This window comes from Oreochromis niloticus, linkage group LG3, assembly GCF_001858045.2.
Source record: "Oreochromis niloticus isolate F11D_XX linkage group LG3, O_niloticus_UMD_NMBU, whole genome shotgun sequence".
Lineage (NCBI taxonomy): Eukaryota > Metazoa > Chordata > Actinopteri > Cichliformes > Cichlidae > Oreochromis > Oreochromis niloticus.
Window position 1 is genome coordinate 27,345,403 of NC_031967.2, and position 17,642 is coordinate 27,363,044.

The 17,642-nt window shown below is 38.5% G+C and overlaps 1 protein-coding gene across 1 annotated transcript in view; it reads left to right on the forward strand.

Annotated features, from left to right (window-relative positions):
• The first annotated feature begins 1,291 nt into the window (after positions 1 to 1,291).
• Positions 1,292 to 17,642, forward strand: part of LOC100709484 (C-type mannose receptor 2) — a 75,527-nt gene continuing 59,176 nt past the window's right edge. Inside the window, exons 1-3 of the mRNA XM_025905668.1 lie at positions 1,292 to 1,379; positions 1,600 to 1,980; positions 2,136 to 2,489. Of these exons, the coding sequence (XP_025761453.1) occupies positions 1,346 to 1,379; positions 1,600 to 1,980; positions 2,136 to 2,489 (769 nt within the window). The 5' untranslated portion in view covers positions 1,292 to 1,345. The remainder of the gene's footprint in view (positions 1,380 to 1,599; positions 1,981 to 2,135; positions 2,490 to 17,642) is intronic.

Consider the following 17,642-nt stretch of genomic DNA (forward strand, 5'->3'; position numbering starts at 1 on the left):
CTCGAGCTCATGGAGAGCACGCTGTCCTTGCTATGAATGCATGACAGCGGATTCCTCTTCACTCTCGTCTTCCTCCGATAGTTGCCGGTGCAAGCTGGTCTGGCCAACTCTCCACTGCTGGCTGCTGCTGGCTCACAAAAGAAGTGGATTGCATTCTCCTGACTACTGGGAGCTTTGGCAACCAGGCGATAGTTCCCGACTTACTGACAGCATCTCTCGCGCCCCCACCAATTCTCCCGGGCGCCTCCGATTCATCAATGGTGGTTGGAATCGCGGCACCGCGGAAAAGAGCTGTGTTTTTACCATAAGCGTGACAGCGCTGTCCACCTTTGCAGTTTTAAGGCCCAGGGAAACGAGCCAGCTAGCGCTCTGTAGCGGTCGCGACAGCTGGCGATAAGGAAAGGCTGCTTTTCATAGTAGACTCACGCTCGGGGAGACATTTTCTGGTTGACTCCAGCTCCCAGAAAAACCTCTGGAACTCTTGTGTCATCTTTGCACACCTCCAAGATGTTATTATTTTATCTTAAAAAACAAAAAACAAACAAACAAAAAAACTGGAGATAGCCTGCGTACCACCAGCGAGAGCCCAAGTCCCACTAGTGGTACGCATACCACCATTTGAGAAAGAGTGTTCTAGAGTATATCAAGTTCTCCCTGTGCCTCACACCCAGTTTAAGATAATGGATGAAGTTATTAAGCAACCCAAACAAGATAGACATGTTTATGTTTTTGTTCATTGGACAGTAAGCAGTGTAGTGGTTTCTGCCCCCTTTTCTCTTTACTTCTAAACATCTTTGAATCATATTTGCAAATAAACCATTTCACAACTGGAATATTAAACAAATCCCTCCCACCAGTCGATCATTCAGGGAAATTTCAGGGAAATAGATGCACTTTTGTATTTTAATATTCAAATATTCAAATCCTGACCAGGACAAAAAAAGAGCTCCTTTTTACTGTAGAGAAGAAATTATCATATGTAAGTTTAAAACTTGTAATATCATTTCATGTTTGTGGTACAGCGGTGATGTGCAGACAATATCTGATGTATTTTTGTCTTGTGTTGAAAAAAAAAGAGATTATTATGGGCAGCTCTCATTGAAAAGGTGAACAGGCTTAAAATAACCAGAGCTTTCAAAATGAGTAACATAAATAATTTCATCAGCTTGTTAATGAGAGCCTGAATTAATAAAAAAAAAAAAGAATTCATATCTATTTTTGGTCATAGTGGTTCACTATTTTTCTTTAACTAGCTGAAAGTGCATAAAGTGTCCATCGAAGAAGTTCTGTTCAAATCTTTGTTTCCTTGAGCAATAAAACATCACTTTCATCTGTCAGATCAAAGATGCAGTGGAGTCTGTGTCTGCTTATTCTGATGGGTAAGTGGATTGTTTTACCAAATATACCCTATGCAATTTATAATGAATATAGATTACTACTTCACATATTTTTTTTATTATTATTTAAACTTGATTTGTTGATGGGATGATTAGTTTTTCCTATCTTTAGTCAGTCAGTCTTCTCATGTTTGACAGTTTTCACCTATAATGTTTGATTTACAAATCAGATTTTTATGTCTATCATATTTCTGTATTTCAGGTCAGTGCTGCTTCTTTACATGCCGCCTGTATGAGTACCACTTTATTGCAGAAAACAAGAGCTGGTATGAAGCACAGAGATACTGCAGAGAGAAAAATACAGACCTGGCCAAAGTGTTTGACATGACAGACATGACAGACATGAGCAGACTCCGTAACTCCACACAGAATCAAGGAGAAGCCTGGATTGGACTGAACAACAACACAGGTGGAAACAGGATGTGGCATTGGTCTCTGCCAGGAGTGGAATACATTCAAAATGACAGCAGCTGGAATCTGAATGGAAGAACTGATAATGAAAAGCCTGGAAACTGTGGGAGGAAAAGAGACAAGCTGGCAGATGCTTCCTGTGACTATCCTATGTGGTTCGTCTGCTATGATGGTGAGGACATGTGGATAATAAGAAATAATATTATGATATCATGATATACAAATATAATTAATCACATAATTGTGAATTGAGAAAACATACAGAAAGAATTTCAGTAGACAAATTATTGAGGGATGTCTTTGTGCTTTTTTCTGTTTATTTCACAGAAATGAAAAAGGACAATAAAACATTGTATTTGATAACAACACCTATGAACTGGACACAGGCTCAGAGCTACTGCAGATACCATCACATTGACCTGGCCAGTGGACTCGATCAGGTAGATGGAGGAGAACTCATGATGATGAAGAAAAAGAGAGACCCGAGTAGTGCATGGGTCGGTCTGTTCAGAGACAGCTGGAGGTGGTCAGATGGGAGTGATTTCTCTTTCAGATACTGGGATATGCAGTTATTCAATGATACACAAAGCAACAAGACATGTGCTATGACTCTGTTAAACAGATCAGGAAAATGGAGCTCTGATGAATGTGACAAAGAAAAACCCTTCTTCTGTTATGATGGTGAGTTTTTATCAACATGTGTCTGACTGGTTTTCTCTAAAAGGAGGATCACTGGAATCACTGACAAGATCCAACTGAACATGTTGTATATTTTTCTGCAACCTATTTATAGATGATGTATGATTTTCTTTTACAAATGAATTTCTAAGTCATGAATGTATTTATGAATTTATGAATTCAACCAAATCACTTTAATTATCTGTGGGATAACTGACAGCAACTGTTGAGCCACTTTCTCTATTGTCTGTAAAGAAGTTGAATATTTGAGGATCTTGTTGACTTGAGTGCAGATTGTTACTATTATCACACTTTGTTCTGCTGTGGGTAGAGAAACACATGATGTGGGGTGAGAGGCAGAGTGCAGCATATCTGAATACTGATGCTGGCAAGCTGCATCCTGTTGTCTCCATAATTTTGATTACTTTATAAAAATGTATTTTCACAGACATTTTCATGGGTTTGGTCTACTTTTCGTGTTTATTGATTTATTTTAGAGTTTTTATCTGTCCTTGATGTCTGTGCATTTCATTGTGAACCAGTCCTATATTTCATTTTTGAATCTATGATTTCTGTGCTCAAAGGGAGAGTTAGTTTTATGTGTTTGGTTTTCAGTTTTCAGGTCAGTCATGTTTAGTATTGACTCTTCTTACCTTCATTGTGTCCTCGTGTCTCAGTGTCACATTTTGTAGCAACCATAAATGGGAAAGATTTATTTATAGTTTTAGGATTAGGGTTTTCTTTCCTCTACCTGCTCTTGCTCGTTTGACAGTCAACAGTGCAGCGGTTTATTTCTGTTTCCACAGCATTACATAAAATCCCTGTTTCATCCCTGAAATATACACTGGATCATTCTGGTGGAATATTTCAATATTCAGATGTTGACCTTTGGCAAACAAGATCTCTGTGTTAGTGTAGCAAACAACCTTCTTTTGACAGCAGTCTTTATGAGCACACTGAGGAGAGACATCAAGGAGAGAACCAACCAGATGTAAGTTTAAACTTTCTTATGTCATTTAATCTTTGTTTCTATGCACAGGTCGAGTGTAGATGATGCCCTTACTCAGTATATATGATTGGGTTTCTATTTTTCTATTTTTTAAATATATAACAACTAAAATATTTTACATGAGTATTCTTTTAGTGCAGCAGAGCACTTAAATTTTTCCACGACACTCATCTAGTATGGAAGCTGTCCAGAGGACAAGAGCTAAAATGTGGGACTGATGGTGGATAAAGTTTCACTTATGATTAGCACAAAAACACAGGATCAGACCAAATCACAAAATTAGTCTGCACTTCTTTAACCAAACAAAAGTCACTGAAATATATCACACAATATAAGACACATACAAGTTTATTAAGTGGACATGAACTTGTGTTTTTGAATGACCTGAAATTTAGCATTAATTTACAAGCATTTAGCTGCAAATCTTTATTCTTTCCCTCTGTCCTCCTTCCTTTTTTATTCCTCTGTGTTACTCTGGGTGACTTATTTACTGTAATGTGTGGAGACAGTTTAAAGTATTTCAGCTATTTTTATATTACCTCTATAATAAATGCCTGATTAAAAAAAAGGACTAGATTTGGAAAATAGATGAAAATAAATATGTTTCTGTGTTGATCTGTTTGATTGTGGTTTACATATTTCAGCCTGACATACTCTGTTCATGCAGCACATAAGAGTTGTTGCCAAACTGTCTGTTACGTTCCCCTAAAAAGGTCCAGGCAAATAGGGAATGTAACAAAAAGTGTTCAGGTAAGAAAAAAGGAGACAGGGAGGCAAAAGGGTTAAATTAAAGAAGTTTATTAAAGTTTCTATTACAAGCTGCTATCACCATTTAAAGAAATAAAACAAAACTTAAGCATTGGTCAGTAAACTGAAAAGTAAGTCAAAAAGAGATTAGTGACCAAACACACTCCTCTCCACCGAGGAGGAGCAAACGATCACAAAATACAGCTCACTAGCTGCAACCACCAACATGACTCTCTGGCACCAAAGCTCACCTTTCTCCTCCCTTAAATACTTTTAATTGTTGATGGGAGTCAGCTGGTGAAGCTCTGCCAGAGTTGTGAGCTGAAGATCTTGAGAGTTGAGAGCATGTCAGGCACCTGTGTTTGTGCCTGACATGCTCACCCTGTGATGTTTATCGTCACATCTGTGTTATACCTGTGTCGCTGGTGTATTTTTCTCAGCTGTGTGGACCAGTTCAGCTCAGTTTTCTCTGTTTTTTCTTGTCTGCTCTTTGCAGAACTTGCAAGACTTTTTTTTATATCAGATGTTCAGATTTGATAAGACTTTACACATTTGATATCTTAGAACGTAGCAACCCGCCCTTCCAAGTGCTACAATGTGGAAAGAAAATACCTAATACTTAAAGTGCTGTTCAATGTATAAAAACAAACAAACAAACCAAAAAACCAAAAGAAAAAGAAAAAAAACATAACAAAACATTTCAAACATTTAACTGTAATGTTACATCACCTCACCACTCTTAGTGTATGCTTATGTAAAACAGTTCAACAGAAGCAGATTATACCTGGTGTTTGTTTAAGGAAAACAGAAGTAGAGCTAATATTCATGAAGTCATTTAGACTAACCTGGTAAAATACTCAAGTTTGAAGTGAGAGTGCTGGAAGTAGAGACCTGACAGTCACACATTAAAGTCTGTTTGCCTTAAACATTCAGATCTTCATCTCCCACTGCCAGCACAGAATTTATTACAACTAAAAGCAAATTAGAGATAGAAACTCAGTCTAATTTGCATCAATTTAAAAATTACTCAAATTTTTATGTATTTTTATGTATATAGAAGTACAGTGTAACCAGAAATCCTTTAAATTTATCATTTTGATTTGATAGTCCAATATCCCACCTTAACATTACATGTCTTGTTAAACAATATAAGAATAATAATAAAATAAATGTGAGCAGCCTCTCACACACAGTCAGCTGGAATATCCTCCAGGCTGGCCTGCAAGTCTGAGTTGGATAAGTGTTTAAGAGGATGGACGTTAACATTATATAAAATGAGTAGATCATGCTCTCCCTGTGCCTCACTCCCAGATTAAGATAATGGATGAAGTTATTAAGCAACATAAATAAGGAAGACGTGTTTATATGTTTTTGCTTCTTGGACTGTTAGCAGTGCAGTGTTTTCTGCACCTTTTTTCCTGTTTCCTCATCATGTAAATGACACCTTTTATAACTCTCATATAAAATTCCTCCCCCATCCGTGAGTCAATCTGTCAGAGGAAATAGATGCACTTTTCAAAATTTAATATTCAAATCCTGACCAGCACAAAGAGAGCTCTCTTTTAGTGTATTTTAATATTTACTTGAGAGCTGTCTTCATGAAGACTGAATAGAGGAGAAATGATCACATGTAAGTTTAAAACTTTTAATATTATTTCATATTTGTGGTACAGAGGTGATGTGTAATGTACATTTGTGTATTCAACAAAGAAAAAAAAACATATTATACACAATTATTACTAATAACAGTTAAAATACCAAGAGATTTCAAGATGAGTAACATTAATGGTTCTGTCAGCTTGTTCATGACCTTCTGAATTATTAAAAATACATTAAAGTCTATTCTGGTTCATAATGGTTCACATATATTTCATATTTCCTACCATCATATATTGATCCATCTTTTCTTTCCTGACATAAAGTTTGCATTGAAGAAGCTTCGTTCAAATCTTTGTTTCCTTGAGCAATAAAACATCACTTTCATCTGTCAGATCAAAGATGCAGTGGAGTCTGTATCTGCTTATTCTGATGGGTAAGTGGATTTTTTTCCAAAATGTACTTTTTTAAGTTTAAAATGAACACAGATTAATGTTGATTTATTAAACATTTGCAATATTTTACCAGAATATTCACTGAATATAGATCAGTGTTTATCTGACCAAGATTTTTCTATCCTCTAATTTTTGTTTTATTTTAGGTCAGTGTTGCTTCTTTACATGCCGCCTGTATGAGTACCACTTTATTGCAGAAAACAAGAGCTGGTCTGAAGCACAGAGATACTGCAGAGAGAAATATACAGACCTGGCCAAAGTGTTTGACATGACAGACATGAGCAGACTCCGTAACTCCACACAGAATCAAGGAGAAGCCTGGATTGGACTGAACAACAACACAGGTGGAAACAGGACGTGGCATTGGTCTCTGCCAGGAGTGGAATACATTCAAAATGACAGCAGCTGGAATCTGAATGGAAGACAAAACTGGGAGCCATATCCTGGGAACTGTGGGAGGAAAAGAGAGAAGCTGGCAGATGTTTCATGTGAATATCCTATGTGGTTCATCTGCTATGATGGTGAGGAGATGTGAATAATAAATAATATTATTATAATATCATAATATAAAAATATAATGAAATTACCGAATAGTTTTTTGAAGAAAAAAATTGCAGGAGATAAATTACTGAGGGTTGTCTTTGTGTGTTTTTCTCTTGGTTTTACAGAAATGAAGAAAGACAATAAAAGATTGTATTTCATTCAAGATACAAAACTAAATTGGACACAGGCTCAGAGCTACTGTAGATATAACTAGAAAGCGAAAATTTCAGAAGAAATTTTAAGTGTGCCTATGCCGCTGCTATTCAGTGTAGTTTGCCATTCATACAGCTACAGACAGCAAAACTCAGAAGAGCACCCATTCTCCACCATGAACTATGGTAAAAACAAACACCGCTCACGCTTCACAGATAACAGCTTACAGTTTTGTGTAAAGATGAAGTTACTTCGTACAGCGCCGATTTGCAGACGCTGTGCACACAGGTTCATGAGCAGAAGTCCCATTGTACCACGGCAGATCCGACAATGTTTGCATGAACACGCTTTGAAGCATTACGTTATGGACCACTTTTCACACATGGTTGGTGTACCCACACAGCCGGCTGTAGCTTTTCAACTCACAGCCCGACACACACACAAAAAACAGCCGAGAGAGCACAGACTACGCCCGAGAGGCGTGATTGCAGGTGCCGCTCAGGTGGGTCCACCTCCCCTGCAGCGGCACTGCAGACCACGCCCCGCCACACACATCAAACACGTAAAATAAATATTTATGCACTTTTGCATTCACTTTTTGTTTTTTGTTATTTTTACACAGTGTTCTGAATGATGAACAATGGTCTACAGCCAATCTTGTGTATTATTATACAAACTTTGGTTGTAAGATTCAGATAACTATTTAATAAAAGCTAAATATTTTATATGAGAGTAAGAAAGAAAAGTATATCTTTGTGTCCACCTTTCTCTGTTAATGCCCTACCTGGCCCCCTGGCAAAAGCTTTGCTAGATCCGCCCCTGCACAGTTACCAGCTGTCAGCTACACAAAAAAAGGAGCTTGGTGTATATTTGTCTCTCAGAAACAGTTCATAACTTCCCTTCAACTCATTCATGTCACCTAAGGGTAAACCTGTTTCTCCATCACCAGTTCAGCTCTGATGATTCAGTAAGGACATCTGGTTTGGAACAGCCGTTTTTACAGCTGTGGCTCCAGCAAACATCAGCTGATACTAGAAATTAAAAGCAAATGAATTCTAACAACAGCTGATCAAGCTTAAACGTGCTGCTGTTGTTTAGCGCGATAAACAAACAAGAGAGAAGAGCCGATCATTGATCAGTTTCATGACTGAAGTTTCAACAGGCAAGAGAATGACAGGGGAGGCTGTCATAAAGCTAGCTAGCACGCAGTACGAGTTATTGTAAGTGACTGAAAAAGTCAGCACAACGAAAATAAACTACACCTAAACTCGGTTTATATCTGACCCAAATAGAGTGCAGGTCATAACTTCTTACCTGAAATTCAGTTCACCTCACGCTCCTGCCTTCGCTTTCCCTGATCCACGATTGACCTCCGCGTTAGCAAACACCGGTCGATCGGCAGTCGCCTGCCCCGCCTCGATGTCTCGTTCGCGGCATGTCCTTTCTGTCATACACCGGTGGATAGCTGCCCACTGTTGTAGCTCCGCATTATAGCACCACCAAACAACTCAGTTATTTTTTCCACATCCAGCTGTAACTCCGATTCTGTGCGAGCATTTGCGAGAGACCGGGGAGGTGAAACGAGAGAGTCCCCTCGCTGTCCATTTGCAGCCAAGTGCGGCAGCTAGCTAGGTAGCCGGCTAGCTGTCAGGCAGGACCGACGTCGTGTGAGCACTGTCGCTAATATGGGATGTCTTGATAAAACAAGCAGATATTTGAAGTTTACACACCTACATTCTCGCCTGAAAATATCTTAAAAGTTTATTTTGTGACCTAGAAACACTAATAAAAGACATATAAAACGAAGTGGTGGCCGCCATTGTTTAACTCGGCAGAGGTGTGCTATGAATTGTGGGATATGGAGTTTTCCACCAAGCATAGAAGCCATTGTGTTTACCGTAACTATTCAATGGTTCGCGCAACCTTAAAACCTCCAATGGTTCCTGAAAGCAGCGAGGCTGTGCGCGCCATTGATATTGTCATCATTACGGTATCCAAATAAGGGTAGACAGGCTGTACCACTCCCGGCATACCACTAGAGAGAGCCAACACACCACAAATGAAGTTTGAAATTTGTTTCAATGGGACCAAAAGATGGCGCCAACACACCACAAATGAAGTCTGTTTATTTGGCGCCAAAAGATGAATTGGCCTAAATTTGCACTAAAATATTAATATTTAAAAAACTATAAAAGTCATAAACACCAAAAGTCATGACATAATAGTCCAGCTCCAGCCGCACAAAATGATCTAACATATGTAACCCTAATGTCAAAACTGTTCGGCAGAGGAGCGCGGGAAAATTTTCACTAAAATATTAATATTTAAAAAACTATAAAATTCATAAACACCAAAAGTCATAGCACACCATTCCAGATCCGGCCGCATAAAATGAGGTAACATATATGAAGCTTGTCTCAAAACTGCGGGGCGAGTTTCGCTGCAAAATTTCAGGCGGAAACTGGAGAATAATAATAATAATAATAATAATAATAATAAATCCGACGAATAGTAATATGTGTGCCTCTTGGCATAGGCACACATAATAATAAATCCGAGGAATAGTAATATGTGTGCCTCTTGGCATAGGCACACATAATAATAATAATAATAACTAGAAAGCGAAAATTTCAGAAGAAATTTTATGTGTGCCTATGCCGCTGCTATTCAGTGTAGTTTGCCATTCATATAGCTACAGAGAGCAAAACTCAGAAGAGCACCCATTCTCCACCATGAACTATGGTAAAAACAAACACCGCTCACGCTTCACAGATGACAGCTTACAGTTTTGTGTAAAGATCAAGTTACTTCGTACAGCGCCGATTTGCAGACGCTGTGCACACAGGTTCATGAGCAGAAGTCCCATTGTACCACGGCAGATCCGACAATGTTTGCATGAACACGCTTTGAAGCATTACGTTATGGACCACTTTTCACACATGGTTGGTGTACCCAAACAGCCGGCTGTAGCTTTTCAACTCACAGCCCGACACACACCCAAAAACAGCCGAGAGAGCACAGACTACGCCTGAGAGGCGTGATTGCAGGTGCCGCTCAGGTGGGTCCACCTCCCCTGCAGCGGCACTGCAGACCATGCCCCGCCACACACATCAAACACGTAAAATAAATATTTATGCACTTTTGCATTCACTTTTTGTTTTTTGTTATTTTTACACAGTGTTCTGAATGATGAACAATGGTCTACAGCCAATCTTGTGTGTTATTATACAAACTTTGGTTGTAAGATTCAGATAACTATTTAATAAAAGCTAAATATTTTATATGAGAGTAAGAAAGAAAAGTATATCTTTATGTCCACCTTTCTCTGTTAATGCCCTACCTGGCCCCCTGGCAAAAGCTTTGCTAGATCCGCCCCTGCACAGTTACCAGCTGTCAGCTACACAAAAAAAGGAGCTTGGTGTATATTTGTCTGTCAGAAACAGTTCATAACTTCCCTTCAACTCATTCATGTCACCTAAGGGTAAACCTGTTTCTCCATCACCAGTTCAGCTCTGATGATTCAGTAAGGACATCTCCTGATTTCATCTTCATGCTCCAGCAAACATCAGCTGATACTAGAAATTAAAATCAAAAGAATTCTAACAACAGCTGATCAAGCTTAAACGTGCTGCTGTTGTTTAGCGCGATAAACAAACAAGAGAGAAAAGCCGATCATTGATCAGTTTCATGACTGAAGTTTCAACAGGCGAGAGAATGACAGGGGAGGCTGTCATAAAGTTCAACATCGGTAACATCGGTAACTTAGCGCGCACACCGCTGTATACAAACTCCGTAGTGCTAGCTAGCACGCAGTACGAGTTATTGTAAGTGATTGAAAAAGTCAGCACAACGAAAATAAACTACACCTAAACTCGGTTTATATCTGACCCAAATAGAGTGCAGGTCATAACTTCTTACCTGAAATTCAGTTCACCTCACGCTCCTGCCTTCGCTTTCCCTGATCCACGATTGACCTCCGCGTTAGCAAACACCGGACGATCGGCGGTAGCCTCACCGCCTTGTATGTCTCGTTCGCGGCATGTCCTTTCTGTCACACACCGGTGGATAGCTGCCCTCTGTTGTAGCTCCACCACCAAACAACTCAGTTATTTTTTCCACATCGACCAGCATCATCGGCCCATATAAACGAAAAATAAGTCCAGCTAAGACACAGACCCTTGCCGAGCGATCGGGCGATTAAACAAATTTTAGCCACCTCACTATCAGCCAAGCCTGGGTGGTTTTTCACGAAGGGTCGCTAGCCGCGCTAGCTAGCTAAGCTAGCGGCGCTAGCTAGCTAGCCAGCCGGCTATCAGCAACGCGTAAGAGAACTGTTGCTAAATAAACTACACCTAAACTCGGTTTATATCTGACCCAAATAGAGTGCAGGTCATAACTTCTTACCTGAAATTCAGTTCACCTCACGCTCCTGCCTTCGCTTTCCCTGATCCACGATTGACCTCCGCGTTAGCAAACACCGGACGATCGGCGGTAGCCTCACCGCCTTGTATGTCTCGTTCGCGGCATGTCCTTTCTGTCACACACCGGTGGATAGCTGCCCTCTGTTGTAGCTCCACCACCAAACAACTCAGTTATTTTTTCCACATCGACCAGCATCATCGGCCCATATAAACGAAAAATAAGTCCAGCTAAGACACAGACCCTTGCCGAGCGATCGGGCGATTAAACAAATTTTAGCCACCTCACTATCAGCCAAGCCTGGGTGGTTTTTCACGAAGGGTCGCTAGCCGCGCTAGCTAGCTAAGCTAGCGGCGCTAGCTAGCTAGCCAGCCGGCTATCAGCAACACGTAAGAGAACTGTTGCTAAATAAACTACACCTAAACTCGGTTTATATCTGACCCAAATAGAGTGCAGGTCATAACTTCTTACCTGAAATTCAGTTCACCTCACGCTCCTGCCTTCGCTTTCCCTGATCCACGATTGACCTCCGCGTTAGCAAACACCGGACGATCGGCGGTAGCCTCACCGCCTTGTATGTCTCGTTCGCGGCATGTCCTTTCTGTCACACACCGGTGGATAGCTGCCCTCTGTTGTAGCTCCACCACCAAACAACTCAGTTATTTTTTCCACATCGACCAGCATCATCGGCCCATATAAACGAAAAATAAGTCCAGCTAAGACACAGACCCTTGCCGAGCGATCAGGCGATTAAACAAATTTTAGCCACCTCACTATCAGCCAAGCCTGGGTGGTTTTTCACGAAGGGGCGCTAGCTAGCTAAGCTAGCGGCGCTAGCTAGCTAGCCGGCTATCAGCAACACTTAAGAGAATTGTCGCTAATATGGGATGTCTTGATAAAACGAGCAGATATTTGAAGTTTACACACCTACATTCTCGCCTGAAAATATCTTAAAAGTGTATTTTGTGACCTAGAAACACGAATAAAAGACATATAAAATGAAGTGGTGTCCGCCATTGTTTAACTCGGCAGAGGGGTGCTATGAATTATGGGATATGGAGTTTTGTAACAAGCATACAGATTTTCAGCCGTACTACTCCCGGTATGCCACTAGAGTGAGCCAACCCACCACAAATAAAGTCTGTTTCTATGGAAATTGGCCTAAATTTGCACTAAAATCTATATATTTCAAAAACTATAAAAGTCATAAACACCAAAAGTGTATACCATACTAGTCCAGCTCCAGCCGCACAAAATGATCTAACATATGTAACCCTATTTTCAAAACTGTTTGGCAGAGAAGCGCGGGAAGATTTTCACTAAAATATTAATATTTAAAAAACTATAATAGTTATAAACACCAAAAGTCATAGCACACCATTCCTGATCCAGCCGCACAAAATGAGGTAACATATATGAAGCTTGTCTCAAAACTGCGGGGCGAGTTTCGCTGCAAAATTTCAGGCGGAAACTGAAGAATAACTAGAAAATTTGCATTTCCTGCGAAAATGCTGTGTGGATGCCTTGACGCTGAAGCTGTCTGCTGAAAAGCTGAAAAAGATGAAAAGTTGCAAAAAGTTGTTGTGGAGAGATGGAAAATTCTGCTGAAATGAGCAGAAGCTGCTGAGAATTGTGCTGATAACAGGTGAAAAGGCTGAAAGTTTTGCAGAAAAGAGGTGGATCAGCAGAATTTCCTGCAGAAAAGAGGCAAAGAAGCAGAACGTTGCGCTGAATAGAGGTGAATCAGCAGAATTTCTGCTGAAAAGAGGCAAAACAACCTGGTTCTGCTCAAATTCACCAATCAGAGGTACTGCCTCTGTCTGCTTCATCAGGTGGGTACTTGTATGTATTTCTGCCATGGAGCGTTAAGAAGAATCTGAGGTCCATATTAGAAAAGCTGCTAAAATGATAAAACTTGCGCTGAAAAGAGATGAATCAGCAGAGTTTCTGCTGAAAAGAGTTTTTTTTTTCTGAAAACAGCCAAAAAAGCTGGAATTTGTGCTGAAAAGGGGTGAAAAAAAATGAAAATTTTGCTGAAAAGGGGTGAAGAAGCTAAAGCATACCAAATCAAAGTATTTGTGCCAAAATATAGTGTTTCTGCCATATTGTGGTACTACTACATTACAACATGAATACGGATTAAAGATGAAAGAAACTGGCAACAAATTGCTCCACTACAAACCAGTCTGATACCACTTCTTTGCAGTGTTCACGTTTACTAAGGCACTACCCAAAAGGCGCCACAAGAGGGCACTCCAACACAAGAGATGACCTATGTACACTGATGCACTTAGTAACAGTCAGCCTCCTACTTAGCCACTACGTCAATACAGCGATATTACAGTGTACAAATTCACATAAATTTGCAGGGGGAACAAACAAAGCAGGAACAAGCCCAAAACAATCAAATAACTGTGCTGCCATAGCTATCGCTAACTAGCACATACGCTAAAGGTAACTAAAACCAATACACACAAGTAGCAGGGTAAACATCTTAAGCATGGAACATTAACTCACGTTTATGTGACACACACCATCCCCAACAAATACAGGATGGGCTATTTGCTCCCCTTCCCAGCAGCTCTCTCCTCAATCGTTAACACAGGAATGAAGGAAGACCATGTAGCTCAGAAGTCCCATGAATTCCCTCACTGCTCAGAGGCTGCTGGGTAATGTAGCTCACACTAACACAGGTTTTTCTACAAGCACAAATACTATAACATAGCAGAAATACTGTGATTTTGTTGAAATACTATGCTTTAGGACAAATACTATGATTTGGCAGAAATACTATGTTTTAGGACATATACTATGATTTGGCTCAAATACTATGATATAGCAGCAATACTATGTTTTGGTACAAATGCTGCACTTAGGCACAAATATTATGATTTGGCAGACACTATGATTTAGCAGAGATAATATGATTTGGCAGAAATACTAAACTTTGGCACAAATACTATAATTGAGTGCAAGTACTTTAAGATAACAGAAATACTATGATTTAGCAGAAATAAAATGTTTTTGCAGAAACACTGTAATTTCACTCAAATACTTTGAAATAGCCGTAATACTATGATTTGGCAGAACATAACAGAAATTCTACGACTTAGTAGTAATACTATAACATAACAGAAATATTAATTGGGCACAAATACTATAATTTGGCACAAGTACCATGTTTTGGCAAAATCCCATAATTTGGCACAAATACTATGATTTGGCAGACACTATGATTAGCAGAGATAATATGATTTGGCAGAAATACTAAACTTTGGCACAAATACAATAATTGAGTACTTTAAGATGAGAGAAATACTATGATTTAGCAGAAATACAATGTTTTTGCAGAAACACTGTAATTTCACTCAAATACTATGAAATAGCAGTAATACTATGATTTGGCAGAAATACTATGTTTCAGTACAAATACTATGACAAAGCAGAAATACTATGACTTAGAAGTAATACTATAACAAAAGGGATTCCTCAAAATACTATGAAATTGCAGTAATTCTATGATTTGGCAGAAATACTGTACTTCGTACAAATACAATGCTTTGGTACAAATACTATATTTTGATTTGAATACTATGATTTGGCACGAGTAGTATGATTTAGTACAAATACTCTTATTGGCACAAATACTATGTTTCAGTACAAATACTACGATTTGGCAATAATACTGGGTTTTAGCACAACTACTGAGATTTGGGTGAAATACTATGATTTAGAAGAAATACTATGACTTCGTACAAATACAATGTTTTGGTTCAAATAATATGATTTGCAAAAAATACTATGATTTGGTACAAGTACCATGATTTAGTACAAATACTACAATTTCGCTCAAATACTATGAAATTGCAGTGATACTATGATTTTGAAGGAATACTATGATTTGGTAGAAATACTATGCCTTAGTAGTAATACTATAACATAACAGATATACTATGATTTTACAGAAATTCTATGTTTTTGCACAAATACTACAACAACTACTACTACAAATACTACAAGAAATACTATGTTTGGGCAGTAATACTATTATTTGCTATAAATACTATTATTTGGCACATATACTATAATCAGCAGATATACTATATCATAACAGAAATTCTACGACTTAGTAGTAACACTATAATATAACAGAAATTTTAACTGGGCACAAATAACATGATTTGGCACAAATACCATGATTTGGCAAAAAGATACCATGATTTGCCACAAATACGATCATATTGCAGAAATACTATGATTGGGTACAAATACTATGATTTGGCACAAGTACTATGAATAAGTACAAATACTATGATTTGGCAGAAATACTATGATTTAGCAGAAATACTACGTTTTAACATAAATAATATCTTTTCACAGAAATTTCTGCTAAAAGGTACTATTTCTGCTTTTTAGCAGAAATACTGTAATTTTGCATAAATACTATGATTTGGGATAAATACTATGATTTGGCAGATATACTATATTCAGCACATAAACTATAACATAACAGACATTCCTCCACTTAGTAGTAATCTCATAACATAAAATAAATATTATGGTTCTGCCCTAAAACCATGATTTGGCACAAATACCATGATTTTTCAAAAATACTATGATTTAGCAGAAATACTATGATTGAGCAGAAGTACTAAGATGTAGTAGAAGTACTTTGATTTAGCACAAATACTATTATGGAGGAGTAATATGTAACATGGGAGAAATATTGATACAGACACACAAACATACACATACACAGAGCCTAAAGGGAGCAGTGGCTGTTTAGAGTCTGGGCTTGGTATATCTAGGTCAGCTAAATTAGCTGCACCTGTTGTAATCAGCACTTACACACACAGACACAGAGAGAGGTATGAGTTTTCTGCAGTGTATTTCTCACATTCAGGATTCCCCTCGAACAAATGGCCATAATTTCCTAACCGTAGGGGCTAGAACGCTCATTCTGACACCGTTTTGTTCAGAAGAGATGGGGAATCTGCAGGTCTTCATAAATCAGAGATAAAATATAAATTATTAAAGATATATGACTTGTAATACACTGTAACTGAGCAGAGGCAAAGCAAAACTGCCTTGACTTGCCCTCAAACAATGTTTGTAACTCTAAATCTATATGGAGCATCAAAATCATTCTTTCACCGTAAGAAACAGCAGGCTTTGGTGAACAGGCATGGGAATTTTCAGGACTCTGTTGCAATCCATCAAAAAGATATGACGAGAGAAAAAAGTGCCTCATTTCCAGAGTTTGAAATCTGAAGAAATCTGAGCGAGGGACAAATTTCCTATGCTCAAACAAGTGTAATTCATGGCCAAACGGTAATAGGTGAGGAAATAATTCTTGAATTGTGAGCATCAGGATGTCTGAAGATATATTGGCACAAGCCTCATGTCTCAACTCTGTTTTGTTAAGGAGATATGACGATTTGAAAATGCCTCTCATTAGAGAAATCCAGCGCTGATTTTGAACAAACTCTCCATTGACTTTGTATGGAGAGTTTTCAGACTTTGTGTTGCTCTGAGGAGATTTGCAAAAAATGTGTAAATCCCACAAGAATGATAGTGAATTTTGTGAAAGCCAGCAAAAATACCTACGTTTTGATGTATAATTTGTGGGAGTTGAGTGGAAATTGAGCGAGTAGCAAGAAGTTGTTTAGACATGAAGAGAAAATTCAGAACGGACCAGCACTCACTCTGACTTAATTGCATAGCAACCATAGCAACGCATGTATTTTCTGAAAAATCACATTTTTGCAAATGAAAACTTAAAGAGGTATAAGATTAAAACGGTAGAAGATCTGAAAAAGCTGAATCATTCTGGAATAGCCCAATAATCTGAGAACATTTTAAAGTTTGAATAGAGTTTCTAGGTGAAAGTATGACAAAGTAGTTAAGTTTCAAAAACAAGCAAGTTTTAGCAGAATTGTGGAAGTTTTCCATTCATTTCAATGGACAAATTAAAGGAAAAAAGTGTAATATTTTAAAAAGTATAATAGTAATAAACACCAAAAGTCATAGCAAACATTAGCAGAAAGAGCAGAACAGTAGAGAGTTTGAACTGAGAAAATCGGCTGAAAACTGAAGCAGTAGTTAAACGGCAAAAACGTACGGAAGCAACTTGAAGAATAATAATAACTAGAAAAATCTGCATTTCCTGCGAAAATGCTGTGTGGATGCCTTAACGCTGAAGCTGTCTGCTGAAAATGACTGAAAAAGATGAAA